Source organism: Stereum hirsutum (genome assembly GCF_000264905.1).
Source record: "Stereum hirsutum FP-91666 SS1 unplaced genomic scaffold STEHIscaffold_13, whole genome shotgun sequence".
Classification (NCBI taxonomy): domain Eukaryota; kingdom Fungi; phylum Basidiomycota; class Agaricomycetes; order Russulales; family Stereaceae; genus Stereum; species Stereum hirsutum.
In genome coordinates, this window is record NW_006763143.1 from 436,239 (window position 1) to 450,855 (window position 14,617).

The 14,617-nt window shown below is 52.0% G+C and overlaps 5 protein-coding genes across 5 annotated transcripts; 2 read left to right on the forward strand and 3 right to left on the reverse strand.

Moving 5' to 3' along the window:
- Positions 1-1,124: 1,124 nt before the first annotated feature.
- On the forward strand, positions 1,125-3,140 carry STEHIDRAFT_33980 (uncharacterized protein; the record flags this gene model as incomplete). Its single annotated transcript, XM_007307165.1, has 9 exons — positions 1,125-1,322; positions 1,409-1,506; positions 1,613-1,698; positions 1,831-1,935; positions 2,016-2,238; positions 2,323-2,423; positions 2,482-2,501; positions 2,591-2,833; positions 2,931-3,140. Coding segments are annotated over 9 exons (1,284 nt in total), but the record flags the coding sequence as incomplete, so codon positions are not given.
- A 3,086-nt stretch (positions 3,141-6,226) lies between these two features.
- On the reverse strand, positions 6,227-7,574 carry STEHIDRAFT_141108 (uncharacterized protein; the record flags this gene model as incomplete). Its single annotated transcript, XM_007307370.1, has 5 exons — positions 7,528-7,574; positions 7,236-7,417; positions 6,807-7,137; positions 6,597-6,741; positions 6,227-6,536 (listed from the first exon to the last, which is right to left on the reverse strand). The coding sequence occupies exons 2-5, from the start codon at positions 7,395-7,397 to the stop codon at positions 6,227-6,229; spliced, it is 948 nt and encodes a 315-aa protein (XP_007307432.1). The 5' UTR covers positions 7,398-7,417; positions 7,528-7,574.
- Positions 7,575-8,261: 687 nt separating this feature from the next.
- Positions 8,262-9,871, reverse strand: STEHIDRAFT_159885 (polyubiquitin; the record flags this gene model as incomplete). The annotated part of the gene is made up of 5 exons (XM_007307371.1): positions 8,262-8,287; positions 8,347-9,030; positions 9,087-9,314; positions 9,372-9,703; positions 9,768-9,871. 5 exons carry the CDS (start codon positions 9,869-9,871, stop codon positions 8,262-8,264), a joined length of 1,374 nt encoding a protein of 457 aa, XP_007307433.1.
- Positions 9,872-10,386: 515 nt separating this feature from the next.
- STEHIDRAFT_63329 (WD40 repeat-containing protein) lies at positions 10,387-11,865 on the reverse strand (the record flags this gene model as incomplete). The annotated part of the gene is made up of 8 exons (XM_007307239.1): positions 10,387-10,470; positions 10,547-10,566; positions 10,663-10,919; positions 10,975-11,040; positions 11,093-11,195; positions 11,256-11,382; positions 11,441-11,604; positions 11,700-11,865. The coding sequence occupies 8 exons, from the start codon at positions 11,863-11,865 to the stop codon at positions 10,387-10,389; spliced, it is 987 nt and encodes a 328-aa protein (XP_007307301.1).
- Positions 11,866-12,688: 823 nt separating this feature from the next.
- STEHIDRAFT_148865 (uncharacterized protein) lies at positions 12,689-14,579 on the forward strand. Its single transcript, XM_007307372.1, has 11 exons — positions 12,689-12,832; positions 12,900-12,952; positions 13,008-13,024; positions 13,091-13,156; positions 13,216-13,358; positions 13,445-13,607; positions 13,674-13,819; positions 13,895-13,961; positions 14,029-14,056; positions 14,112-14,271; positions 14,433-14,579. The coding sequence occupies exons 1-11, from the start codon at positions 12,745-12,747 to the stop codon at positions 14,558-14,560; spliced, it is 1,059 nt and encodes a 352-aa protein (XP_007307434.1). The 5' UTR covers positions 12,689-12,744; the 3' UTR covers positions 14,561-14,579.
- Positions 14,580-14,617: the final 38 nt, after the last annotated feature.

Here is a 14,617-nt window from a genome sequence, read left to right on the forward strand (position 1 = left end):
TATCTTTCTTTCTTGCTTGCTTTCTCTGCGAAATACATGTCGAGACACATAGTCACTTATTCAAACCCTCTATTTACGGTTGTACTACATAGGTCCACCTCGCCATTCATCGAACATAAAGACCCCCAATTGTAAATTGTATGCGTCCCGGTTCAAATATCGTCGAGTTTTTTTTTTTCCGATTTCAGTCCCCTTATAATATCTCTTCCGCTCTTCCGCTCTGCCGTCTTCCTCTTTCTTGCCATACTAGTACAGATCGCCCAACTCAATGTCGTCCGCCTCGCTTGTCGCCGAACACCGAACAATGTCATCTTCAAGCTGGACATTGTGGATCAACGTATTGGCACTGGTCAATTTTGGGACCCACGTTTTCGTTTGGTCTAGAATCGTCTATCTATACAAGTATAATTTACCGCCCACCCACTTACAGTACTCGATCTGGTCACCTAGTCGTGGTAGACTTGGTGACGTGGCTTGACTGGCCATGGCTACCCTCGTCGCCTTTCACTTGACCCCGACTGGCCATTTTCTCGATCAGGTCAGTACTGTCAGACGTGCGTGTCCGTCGTATCAACGAGGCTGCAAGCATGGGATAAGTACTTGAGTACTCAATCGTAATAGTATGCACCAAAACCTCGAGAGCTCTTGCAGGCTCCTGTGTGTTCTCCGCCTGACAGGAGTTCTTGTGGCGTGGCGCACGGCGCTTGCGGAGTAGACTCGGAGTCGCATTGTTTACAGACCACAGACCACATTTTTTGTGGTTTGTGGTGTTCTGCCGAAGGGAGGATGGACACATATGGGTCCCTTCAGGCAGCGTCCTTCAACACTCAGCATTCAGCCCTTCAGTCTTCAGTCTTCGAACCTCGAAAGAGGCGTACGAACTTCGTCCCATCTTCTGCCCCTCTCTTTCCGTCCTCGTCTGTCTAAATCATCTAAGCTGTCTTTCCTTCCCAGTATAGACCCACTAAACCCTCCTCATCGGAACTCACTTCCCAGCAATGCCTCCCCGTGAACATAAACACAAACACAAGCCCAACAAACCCAACAACCCCGAACTATCCCTCCTCCACCCCGAGGACCCCTCCTCTTCTTCCTCCTCGTCTTCCCTCCTCGGGCAAGCATCAGACCACTCCCTCCGAACCGCCCCCATCCTCAGCGGCGACGCCGCCTCGCTCCTCGGACCCGATCTCGTTCCCCAGCGCGCCGTATATGGGCGTATCCTCGAACAGGTTATAGATGGGGACGAACAGGCGGCGCCGGTGCAGCCGCAGGTGTATATTAATAGTAATGCGCCGTTCAGTGCGGTTGTGTGTGGCTTGCAGGTGCGTGTTTTTGTTTTGTTTTGTTTTGTTTTTCTTTGAGGATCGTTATCAATGTGATGGATTGGATACTCATACGTGTTCGATAGGGATCTGGCAAGAGTCATTCGACGTCCGTTCTTTTAGAGAGCTGTCTCATACAGGACGAGCGCCTCGGAACATTACCCGCCCCACTGAGCGCCGTACTGTGAGTTTCTTCTGCTTGCTTGCTCGCATGCATGCATGTGTGTGTGTGTGTGTGTGTGTATCGATTCTGATCGTCGCTTATGCTGACTTTCCTTCCTCGTTCTAAGGTTCCACTTCGACTCCGCGGCCGGCGGAGGACAAGTCCAGCCATGCGAAGCTGCGTACCTCGCCTCGCTCGTTCCTAGTCGAGCAGGTAGGGCCATGGCTCCGGACGTCACCGTGCTCGTACTGTAAGTCCTTTTCTTTTCTTTCGCTTTCCTGACATGTCCGTGCTGAACGATGGGCGGATGTGAAAGGCCGAATAATATCAATACCATGAAGAGAGTGTATGAGCCGTTACCGAACGTTAAAGTCGAGCCGCTTCATTTCGCGGCGAAGGATATTAGCGGAGAACGATTGTTGGCTATGATGAAAGTGGATGAGACGGCTCGTTCGTACTACCTCTTCCTTGCTCCCCTCCTCCCTCCCCTCCTCCTTTCTCCACGCTAACTCCGTGTCCACGCACACCAGAAATGCCACTCTACATGGAGCTGATCATGACCATCCTCCGCGACATGGCCGACGATTTCGATTATACCGCCTTCCGCGCAATGCTAGCGCAGCAGAAATTCGCAGGGACGCAGAAGGCGATGTTGAACCTTCGTTTGGCCCTACTGGATTCGTGTCTTAAGGGCGGGTCGGATGAGAACAGCGTTTCGACGCATTTTAGGTCGGGGGGGCTGACGATTATTGAGTGAGTGCTTCCTTGATTCTGCTACTTACATAACATAGGGCTTCGGTGTTCATGAGTGAATCATGGCTGATCTTCGCTTTACAGTCTTTCTTCGCCGTTTATGGACCCTTCGTCTGCGTGTGGCTTCTTCGATATTATTCTTGGTCTGTTCCTCGAGGCGAAAGTCGATACCGGAAAGCTGATAGGTACGCCCCGTACACTGCTCTGTTTAGATCAAACGCTGATCGGTGTATCTTTTGCTAGTCCTCGACGAAGCCCACAAAGTAAGCTACCAAACTCAACAAACCGCTTCCTCACCACATCCTTTGCTGTCTCCCACATCATACCATTACTTACCGTACCCTCCCTCTAGTACCTCTCCGACACCGGCGCCTCCGCCCGACTCACCGACTCCCTCCTCACTACGATCAGGCAACAAAGGCACCTGAACACCCGCGTCCTGATTTCCACACAAGAACCGACCGTCGTCCCGTCCAAGTTCCTCGAGCTCAGCTCATTCATCATCGCACATCGGTTCTCGTCGCCGCAGTGGTTAAGACATCTGTCGGCGCATGTCAGCGCGGCGCAGGAGAGGCAGGACGAGTTGTTTTCGAAGGTTGGTCTTTTCTACCTCACTACTACTCACAAAATCATCACTTTTACGAAGCGTTGTGTTCATTCTTTTTTCGCTGTATATTCGTTGAATTTATCAGGTCGTAGGCCTCCAAACCGGTCAAGCAATCGTCTTCGCCCCCTCCGGTCTCGGCGTCAAGAACATCACTGCCTTCCCCGGCGCCTGGGAATCCTATTCCGCTGCTAGTGTGCAGGCTCGTGGAGTGGTCACGCCCTTCGGTCAAGGATACCTGCTCGTTCGGTCGCGACAGCGAATTACGCTAGATGGCGGACATTCGCTCCTCGCTGTTGCGGGTAGCGTTCCTTCCAACGAGGGGACCACGATTGTGGATGAAGATGAAGGGCAGACGTCTAGTGACTCGGATGAAGAGGAGATGACTGACGACGGAGATGCATCAGATGGTTCTGAGTTGGATGTTCCTGGGGGCATGACGATTGCGGTACGGAGCGAGTACGCGCTCGTCCCTGCGACACAACGTCATGTTATACCGGATGGTATTCAGTCTCTCGCCGCCACGAACACTGGCAGCGCCTCTCCCAACGTTCCGAACGGCATCCCTCCCACCCTCGCGATCGAAGGTCCCACGTCTGTCGTTCAAGAGGAAGAGTATACGTCTAACGACGGAGACGGATCAGATGTCTTGGAGTCGGACGTGCAGGCTGTGAGCGCGCCGAACGGGATAATAGCGCACGATGGGCGCCAGTGGCAGGACCCTGAATTTGAGATAGCGGAAGGCGAGGAAGGTGAGGAAGGTAGTGGTATGGAGGATATATCATCGGACTCGGGCTTCGAGACTTGCGTTGATGAGGACGAGGATGGAGATGAGGATGAGCAGGAAGACACCCCGGTGGCCGAGACTGCCAGTATGGTTGAGGCGGCTGTGGCGAGCCCGGTTCAGTCGTTAGCGGTTGTGGGAACGACGGTTGCTGAGGGTTCAGTTCAGGCGATGACGGTCGTGGAGAGGACGGTCGAGGAAACCCCGGTTCAAGTGAGGACCGATTTGGAGAGGACGGTTGAGGTCATGGGAAGTCCGACGTCGAGCGAGCCCGTAGTGGATCCAGGCATGTCTATCTGTGACCTCCATCATCGTACAAGCCTGAACTAATTGTTACGAACCATAGTCCCCGTGCCGGTAGTCAAAGAGGACAAACCCTCCGATATACCCTCATCCAGTTCCTCGGCGGAGAAACCCGCTTTCACACCCACCATCTCCACGCAAGCGCTACTTCAGTTCTCTCCTTTGATAAAGGCTCTTGAGCAAGCACACTCAGAAGGACAAGATAGGGTGAACTGGACCACGGCCGCAATCATGAGCAGGAAGTGCGATCGGTCCGCTTTCCTCGGCAGATTCTTGGATTATCTGCAGGAGGCGGCAGCGGCAGGAATCGTTGAGTATGGAGGAAGACCGGAAGCTGGAACCGACTGGGTGCGGTTGACGAGGACAGATCCGTCTCCTCCTCCTCCTCCTCCTCCTCCTCTGTCTCCTCCTCCTCCACCGCAGCCGCGTGCGGTGGAGACGGTGCATACCGATGTGGAGAGGACCGTTCAGGAAAGTCCGGCCCAGGCGGCGACGGTTGTAGCGAGGACCGTTCAGGCGAGTCCGGTTGTGGACAGGGTGGCCGAGGAAGGTCCAGCTCAGGCGAGTATCAATGCGGCAGACACAGTACAGGAAAGTCCGGTTCAGGCGAAAACACCGAGGCAGATTGAGAAGAGTCCTGATCATGCGAGGACGGTTGAGGTCATGGGAAGTTCGTCGTCGAGCAAGTCCACAGCGAATCCAGGCATGTCTATCTGTGACCTCCACCATCGTCAAGCCTGGACTCATCTTTATGGATCATAGTCCCAGTGCCAATGTCAAACGGACACAAACCGTCCGATTTACCCCCATCCAGCTCTAGTACGGTTCAGGCTATAGCAGGTTCGTCGCTGAGCAAGCCCGTAGTGGATCGAGGTACGTATATCTGTGTCTTCACTGTCAGACAACCCTGAACTGACCTTGAAGTATCATAGACCCAGCGCTAGTATTGAAAGAAGGCAAACCCTCCGACATACCTTCGTCCAGCTCCTCGACGGAGAAGCCCATTTACATACCGACCATCTCTGCACAAGCCCTGCTTCGGTTCTCTCCGTTGATACAGGCTCTCAACAAAGCACAATCGGAAGGACAAGGTAGGGTGACGTGGTCCACGGCTGCGAGTATGACCAGGCAGATCTCTAAGACCGCTTACCCTGGCAAATTCTTGGTTTATATGAAGGAGGCGGCGGCGGCAGGGATCATCGAGTATGGAGGAGATGCATATCTTAGAACCGATTGGGTGCAGTTGACGAGGACAGCTCTGTCTCCACCACCGCCGCCGCCACCACCAACATCACCTCCGCCACAGCCGCGTGCGGTGGAGCAGGTGCAGGTGCGGTCGACGAGGACAGCTCTGTCTCCTCCTCTCCCACCACTACCAACATCACCTCCGCCACAGCAGCGCGCGGTGGAGCAGGTGCAGGTGCCGTTGGTGGGTCAGTTTGGTAGCAGTCCACGCTCCACACCGGCAACCTCCAACCCGCGACCCGACCTCTTGCGATTCAATCGACTGGTCGATATCCTCAAGAAAGCTCAGGAGCAAGGGAGTTCTTCACTATCCTGGTCCGTTTGCGAACAGTTGATGAAGGTTTTTTCCGGCCCGCCGGCTTACTCTACCGGCTTATTCTTCCCTTACCTTCAAGACGCCAAGAGGGCCGGGATCATCGATTTCGGGGGGAACTATAACTCGAGCAACAACTGGGTGCGGCTGATCCACTCAGATCTATCGTCTCTCCCACCTCGAAATTTAGAAGATGAGTTCGCTCCCCTACTACACGCTCTCCGGGAACAGAAGGCGGCGGTGAGGAATAGTCCAAACTGGTCAGAGACGGCCGCGATGGTCAAGGCTCGAGACCCTTCGGCTTATACAAGTGGCCTGTTCGTGTACTATGTCGAAGCAGCTGTGAAAGCTGGGGTTGTGGTGAGTGGTGGTGCTGGCATGGAGAAGTGGATACGGTTGGTAGAGCCTGGGACCGCGACATGAAAGACGCCACAGTGTGTATGATGCCCTGTTCGCTGTATTTATTCGGCCACAAGCTCTGACCGTTCAAGTGCTCATAAGTCCGCCACTACTGCATTGTGTGTTCTCGGGTTCGATTTTCCATTGATATCCTCCTTTGGTCATATGTCGAATTCTCCCGACCTCGCATACATGTAGGACAGTTTCATACTTTTCTTCAGTATATTTGAATACATTTGTGTACCTATACAACAAAATCTCGTAGCAAGAGATGGTCCATCTGCATCCTATACCAATACAATCCGTTCAAGTCCATGCACGAAAGTCCGCCGACGTCCCTCTATTCTTCTCTCCCGTTACCGCCTCCATTACCACCACCCAGCCCCAATCCACCCGTCACACCCCCAAGCGCGCCCCCAGCCCCACTCGCCGCTCCACCCGCCGTATTACCCACCTGTCCCGTCAACCCACTCAACGTGCCCCCAACACCACCGCCCTGCTTTTGACCGCCCTGACCGCCTGTAGCACCGCCGGTCACCTTTCCGAAGTCGATACCTTTGGTCTTGCCTGCATCGGAGTCTTTCTTGTCGTCTTGGCCGAACATCTTGTTACCGCCACCAAGGGAGTCGCCGAGGCCTCCGAGGCCGATGCTGCGGTGGACGACCACGAAATTAGTGGGATAAAGGGAGATGGAAAGGATGTCGACGAACCTGCCAAGAAGCTTGTTGAGGCCTAGAGCGTCGAGGATACCATTGAGGATACCACCGAGACCGATGCCGTTAAGAATGTTGCCCAGTAAGGTCAGGACTCCATTCAGCACGAGCCCAACACCTCCTACAATCTGTGCCAGAGGTTCTGTAATCGGGAATTCATACCATTAGCCACATTTGGACGAAGGATTAAGACGAGAGATCACATACGGGTAAGAGCATCGAGCAATGGCCCGAGATTGCTCTTCGCATGGGGCATATCCTGGATAACATTCTTCGCATTCTCGATCGTCTCGGTCACCTCCCCAGTCAACGTCGCAAGTGACTCGGCGAGATGCTGCTCTTCTGGCGTGGCCTGATGGTCCGCCGCCCGTCTACTCGACTGCTGCGAGACCTTTCCTCCTGGGTCGAGGGCTTTGATACCACCGAGTGTCTCTTGGAGGACGTTGTAAGCGGATTCGATGAGCGGTCTAACGTCCTTGACGAGCGCTTCTTCGTCGAGTTCCTCTTTTTCTTGATCGCGTTTGGCACGGGCGAGTCTCTGCGGCGGAATGTCATGTCATCACTCGCAATGAAGGTTGTTTCAAAGACGGGAGAAGATGGATTGTGATGGATGTAGCAGTAATCGAAAGAACAAACCTCGGTGATCAGCTTCAACAATGGCTTCATCCTGTCGAGTGCTGGATCGATGACGTTCGACATCTTGACTGCGAGCTCAGCGTCCTGCTTACGCTGGCGTTCCTCGTCGTTCATTTGAGAGGCTTGTGAGCCCTGAACGGAGTCGTGATCGTAGTCGGACATTGTCGTGTCTAATCTAGCGACTAAACGAAGAAATGATAAATATTAGTCAGGTCACGAAGCATGAGCGGAGGAAGGAGATGTGACAAGGGAACGAATGGGGGAGTCAAACAGAAAGAGTGCGAGGACGTACATCGAGTAGTGAGGCTAGAGAATGTTTTGTTTTGTGCAGAGGATGCTCTGATATATGTTGAGTGAGAGCAGGCGGAGCGAGGTCAAAGGGAGATTTAAGATATTCCTCGCCTCCAAACACTTCTTAAATACTTACATCACCTACGCCTCAACCAAGCCTCAACGCAATGGAGTGGATATTGTCTTACTATAGCGGAGCCACCGAAGTGGAGAAACGGTCATCGAAAGTCTCGTCCTAGCATTCGAATCTCCATGCCTGGGACACAAACGAGGAACGAGCATCAGAGGTAGCCTAGACTCAGCTGCAATTGAACCGTAAATAGGGGCGAGGATACGCAAAAAGACGTCACCGTTTCCCGATACGTGCGCAACTACACGGTCAGTGTGGAGATCTTGAGGAGATGAGAGGATCCTGGGAGGGACGACGACCGAAAGAGGTTACGAAAGGATGTCATAGGCACCACAGGGAGACAATTGCAATACCATCGCCAGCAAGGGACTGAAGTTCATTGCCCTCGTTCCCAAGGGGATCGATGGTGTAACTTAGGCTTATGGCTTGAGGAGAATGACGAACGTCGTTTTCGACAACAGAGACAATCCCTGGAGAAGTTCAGACAAAATGTTGATCATGAATACGTGTGCATTGTTACGCTAGCGAATGAACGGGGTGATAGTAGAAATACAACAAAACGCGGGTCCGCCAAAATCGTCAAACAACATCGAGCTCAACATCCCTTATAGACCACCACGAAGACGAAGAACTGCAGATAAACGGCGTCAGTAAAAGAACTAGCTAAAGACGATGACGAAGACAACATACCTAAGTGAAGGGTGCTCTCCTTCTGGATGTTGTAGTCCGAGAGCGTCCTCCCGTCCTCCAACTGCTTCCCAGCGAAGATAAGACGCTGTTGGTCCGGGGGGATGCCCTCCTTGTCCTGGATCTTAGCCTTCACGTTATCGATGGTGTCGGAAGACTCGACCTCAAGCGTGATGGTCTTGCCGGTCAGAGTCTTGACGAAGATCTGCATACCACCGCGAAGACGAAGAACGAGATGGAGGGTGGACTCCTTCTGAATATTGTAATCCGAAAGAGTGCGACCGTCCTCGAGCTGCTTGCCGGCGAAGATAAGACGTTGTTGGTCGGGTGGGATGCCCTCCTTGTCTTGAATCTTAGCCTTCACGTTGTCAATCGTGTCCGAAGACTCGACCTCCAAAGTGATCGTCTTGCCAGTGAGCGTCTTCACGAAGATTTGCATACCACCGCGGAGACGAAGGACGAGATGGAGGGTGGACTCCTTCTGGATGTTGTAGTCCGAAAGAGTGCGACCGTCCTCGAGCTGCTTGCCGGCGAAGATGAGACGTTGTTGGTCGGGAGGGATGCCCTCCTTGTCTTGAATCTTGGCCTTGACGTTGTCGATGGTGTCGGAAGACTCGACCTCAAGAGTGATGGTCTTGCCGGTCAGAGTCTTGACGAAGATCTGCATACCACCACGCAGACGAAGAACTATGGACAAACAATAAGAACGGAGAGGGCACAGTCGAAGGAGCAAGGGAACGTACCGAGATGAAGGGTGGACTCCTTCTGGATGTTATAATCGGAGAGGGTACGACCATCCTCCAACTGCTTGCCGGCGAAGATCAAACGTTGCTGGTCAGGCGGGATGCCCTCCTTGTCCTGGATCTTAGCCTTGACGTTGTCGATGGTATCCGACGACTCGACCTCAAGAGTGATGGTCTTGCCGGTGAGCGTCTTCACGAAGATCTGCATACCACCACGGAGACGAAGGACTAAACAACGAATCAATCAGCAACATGCGTCAAACAAAACCAAAGACGGAAACTAACCGAGATGAAGGGTAGATTCCTTCTGGATGTTGTAGTCGGACAAGGTACGGCCATCCTCGAGCTGCTTTCCGGCGAAGATAAGACGCTGCTGGTCGGGCGGGATACCCTCCTTGTCCTGGATCTTGGCCTTAACGTTGTCGATAGTGTCGGAGGACTCAACCTCGAGCGTGATGGTCTTGCCGGTCAACGTCTTCACGAAGATCTGCATACCGCCACGAAGACGGAGGACGAGGTGAAGGGTCGACTCCTTCTGGATGTTGTAGTCAGAGAGGGTTCGGCCGTCCTCGAGCTGCTTGCCCGCGAAGATCAGGCGCTGCTGGTCGGGAGGGATCCTAAATTAGGCGCACGACAGTCAGCGAACTCGTCGATAAGACAATCTGGCGACCGCGAACTCACCCTTCCTTGTCTTGGATCTTAGCCTTGACATTGTCAATGGTATCAGAGCTCTCGACCTCGAGAGTGATGGTCTTTCCGGTGAGGGTCTTTACGAAGATCTGCATGGTTGTGGGATGGAGAGCGCGACGAGCGTGTAGTGGGTGTATGTGTGAGGGAGATGAGCTATCGGTGGCCGAATGAGGTCAGACGTTATATACTCCCCGGTCGGAGTTTGAATGCACCGCACCCGAGTAGCGGTGACTCAGCGAGACGCAGCGCCGGGTGGCACCGGAATTGGAAGGAAGGATCGAGAACAAACTACATACGAGTGGCGATACACCGTAAATACACCTTCCTGTGGTGCAGAAAATTGCATCTACTCCAGTTCCTGAGTGAATTTGAACTTGCAATAGGAAAACCTCTCAATGCGGCAGACTAGACGAAGAAACGGGACTACAAAGGTAGGGTTCCTTCCGCTGATCAATGAAGTTCAGCAGGACAGTACGGATCGCAAGAAATGATACAGCATGCAGATTCGGAGCCGGCATATCCACAGAGGCCAGTTTTATGAACAGGAGTTAACGCTACCTGTTCCGCAGGTACAATAGTAGAGTACCACAAACAGAGCCCAAGGAACTGCTCAGTCTCCATCGTCGAACCATAGCCGTATAGTGAGATCCTTCTCCATAGATGCTGAGGCTACAATCCTTCGCGTAGGATGTGCCTAGACATTACAATACATCCTCTATGAGTAATTTCCATACGCGATGACGAATAAGCTACCAAGTAAAGATACTCACCGCTACAGCGATCACCGTATCTGATACGTCCCATACCGGCGCCGAATGACCAACCACATATCAGAATCCGCATTGGCAATCGCCGAACGGGTATGAGCTGTAGAAGGAAGACATACCGCGATGTCCTTCGAGCGCCTGCATGACCTCTCTTGACTGTAAATCCCAAATATACACTTTAGCGTCCTCGCTCCCACTCATCACGTACAGCCCGCCGTCCGCCACGATGAAACACGCAGGCAGACAATATGTTCTATTCGTGTGGGAGGTGTAGGTCTTGACGCAGCGCGACGCTTGATAATTCCACAGACGGATAGTCGAATCTTGGGTGGAGACGAGAAGGAATTTGGAATTGGGGGAGAATTGGACGTGAGAGCTACATGATGGAGAACATTAACATGGGCTGCTACGCGAACAGTTATGAAGCATACCAGATGGGATTGTCGTCATCGACTAATGTTTTCAGACACTGGCCAGAGTCAGCATCCCATATACGACTGATGTCATTTCAGTCAACGGCAGAAATATTGAAGGGTAATTGGGACGTACATTAGACCGTCCATAGCGCAGGAAACAATAAGGGTACCGTCATGATTGAAGGCGACGGCAGTGACAGGGTCAGAATGTGCAGGCAGAACTTTCAGCGATTTGCCTTCCAAAGCAACTATATGAGAGACACTGACGGGCCACAAAATAAATAGAGTAGACACACCTCTTGCGACATCCCAGACACGCACTGTCTCATCAAACCCGCCTGAAACAAGTAGGTTGGACTTGGGATTGTAGTTCACGCAGAACACAAAATTCGTGTGTCCATAAAGAACCTTGACCTCCGTTCCCTGATACAAGCTTCAACATGACGCAGGTCAGACCAAATTATGAAGAGAAAACGCGTACCGTCTCCATACTCCATATTCGAATAGTCTTGTCATCCGACGCAGAAGCCAAATATTCTCCATCGTTCGACCATGCGATATCCGAGATACCCTCTGTGTGCCCCATGAGGGTCTTCAGGATCTCTCCCGAATCGGTGTCCCATAGCTTGATGAGCTTGTCGGAGGCTTCCCTTATATGACCTCTCTGTCAGACCAGCCTTCGGACGCCGCTCCCCTCTTCCTTGACTAAAAGAAGACGATGGACACAAAATGGGACATACCAGCAGACGCGAGCACATTGCCATCTGGATTGAACTTGATGGAGGATATTGACATGGTATGCCCGCTCATGACATACCGTGGTTTGAATTTCGGCAGTCTACTTCGAGAGCTTGGCTTCAAAGATGCGGATGGTTGCGGCGCCGGTCCTGATGATAGAGGGGGCATAAGTGAGGAATGGGGCCCCTGAGCGTAGTCGCTGTTTTCGATAGGTTTTGTGTCCATAGCAAAGTCGTGAACGCCATTTGGTGGATGTTCTCCGTATGAAGGTTTCGACGATGGTATGGCATGTTCATCCACATCCATATCCATGATGCACGAGAACAAGACAAGCAAGTGGCGGAGGGAACTAGAGAAGAGATATACGGGCCACAAAGAGATTCTCGGCTGAGAGGTCGCGCCGACAGTTTACAAGTCGCTTTAACCCAGTATTTCCCACGCTCCCATATTGGTCAAAGCCCTCTACTGCTTCCGTCGATGCCCATATTAGGATATTTACCCGATCAAGCCCCAGAGCTCACGCGCCACAGACTTTTGGCATCCTGATAGCGCCCGGTTGCCAAGTCTCCCTATTAGGGGCAGGATCTAACATTCTATCGACTCTACGAAAGTTTTATCTACGACAAAAAAACCTTCCCAGACCAGTCTTGGTCTATGCACCCAGCTCCAGGCAAACCCCCATGAAGTCCACAGGATTTTATGCCATTTATTTTGGGAGTTGTGAGCTCTTTATCTCCTCGGTCTCGACTGTCGCCGAAAGCAACTCAGAAGGACTTCGAGGACCATGTGTTTTCCATGCGCAGCGAGAATATCGAGATTTGCCTCGAGATATGTCTAAATTTGCATCATACGTGGAAATTCAAGGGCTCGGCCCGTACTATCTTACTGCCCTCCACTCGCCAAATGCTTTTGCTACCAAGCTGTCGAGCTCCTCGACGTTCTCTCCCCCCTTTCTTCACCCTTCCGAGTCCACTTCGCCCCACTGGTGATCGTTGATTCATGCCTGAGCACACTTAGGAGGTTCTTGTTGCTTTTGATACATCTTTGATGCAAGGATTACCAGAGGTTACTCTATCGTCGACGACAAAGTCAGGGGCATCGAATCAACACTTCGTACCAGGTGTAGCTATTGCTAGTGCGTCCACATCCCCTACATACGTGCGGGAAAATATAGACTAACGCAGTTTTCATCGTCAAAATAGCCGCCGTCATGACATGGATGGTGTACGATATGATTCTAACCTTGGGCGATGAGGTACGCTTTCCGTAGTTATATCACTACGCCCTACTGTGCTCACCGAAGTAAGCAGCACGACATTATCTGGAGGTGATTTTCTCACACGACACCCTTGTTTCTAGTCACAGCTCATTTCCTGTCTTTCGATTTTGACAGTGGTTCATGGACGCACCTTAAATCCCTTTACATAGCATTCAGGGTCCTGATGCTCGCATCCCAGATGTTCGTCCCTAACTCTTAATCCTTAGGTGACTAACTAAACAACTTCCAATAACTGCCAGCTCGGTTACGATGCTTTCCATCAATCTGGACCCGACCAACATAAAGGTCCTGTCATGGACGCAATGCGAAGGTCTTGTAATTTGGCAGGCCGTAGCAGGTTTTATCATGCTGTGTCTCATGCAAATTATCGTGACCTTGCGAGGTAATAGCCTCTCCCCACCATGTTCCTCTTGCCTTTATCTTCACTCTTGAGGGTGTTGCTGAAGCCAACTGTGTTTGTGATTATAGTACGCTCGCTGTACCGGAACAACCGACGGATGTCCAACTGCCTCTGGATCTCGCTCATACTGGCGATAATATTGGAAGTAATCGTATTTATCATATTTAGGCCCAAGCAATTCTTCTGCACCTTTGGGGGCGACCTACCTGTAACACAGAGGTATGGTTTCGGGTAAGCCTTCCCATTCAACTTCGGTTTTCCAAATTATTGATGCGACCTATAAACATGGATTTATAGCCTGTTCGCGCAGCTGGCATACGACTGCATCCTCTTCAGCCTCTCTATATACAAGTTCCACACTTCCCTTCGGCCTGTGTGGAGGAACGCTCCTCTCGTGACGAAGTTCATGCAGCAGGGTATTTGGGCGTTCGCTCTACCTACCAGTTGGGTAACCCTTCATTATTACATATACGCGTGCGGTTTCGAAAAATGTCGCTCACTACGCTCTCTTCTCTCAGTTGCAATAATCGTAAACATCGCCTGCTCGATAGCCTATGATGGACGATATGCGCCTTACGCACTGCCGTACGCTCCTTCTCCACACTCCTTGTCCAGCTCATATTCGCTGGCTTACACTTTCCTGGGCATCCAGATGGCTCAACGCCATGGTCGGCTTTTCTGTGAGCAAATTTTACCAACACATCTACCGCCACGTAGAACTCATCCTCTGGACAGGGCTATCGTTTGATCCTTCATACGCACCAAATGCTTATGAGCGCTCCAATTAACGCACCTGTTGAGCTCGACTCGCTCAGTATCCCAGATTTCTATCCATCATGCCCTACGGCTTCTAGCCACGAGTGTCCTACATCTTATAGCCACGACATTGATCCGCGTGAGTTCTCCATTTCCAGATAAGAAGTCCAAATGCACAGATTGCGTACTCATTCTTTATTTTCGTCCTCAATTCCTGCTTGTTTCACTCTTTTGACACATCGGCCGCCCCCGCTCACTCGACACTCCACGCTCTTGGTCTACGTCTTGAACGAACCACAGCCTACGACGTTAGACGTGCTATGGGGATCAGCTGCCCGTCCGAGTTTGAAGTCGAGCATCCGGAAGGGGAGATCATAGACGAAGTACGAGGACCGAGATTTTCGCATCCGATGCATCAAGAGCCGTGACAGATACCAGCTTGTAATTGTGCGTTTTTCCGTGCGCTAGTGTGTATTCCTACCTTT

Excerpts from the sequence above, each read along its gene's own strand:
- STEHIDRAFT_148865 (XM_007307372.1), top strand. The coding sequence starts at position 12,745 with ATGCAAGGATTACCAGAGGTTACTCTATCGTCGACGACAAAGTCAGGG. Across the intron at positions 14,057-14,111 it reads ACGCCATGGTCGGCTTTTCT|GGCTATCGTTTGATCCTTCA; the intron begins GTGAGCAAATTT and ends TCCTCTGGACAG. Across the intron at positions 14,272-14,432 it reads TAGCCACGACATTGATCCGC|CCTACGACGTTAGACGTGCT; the intron begins GTGAGTTCTCCA and ends AACGAACCACAG.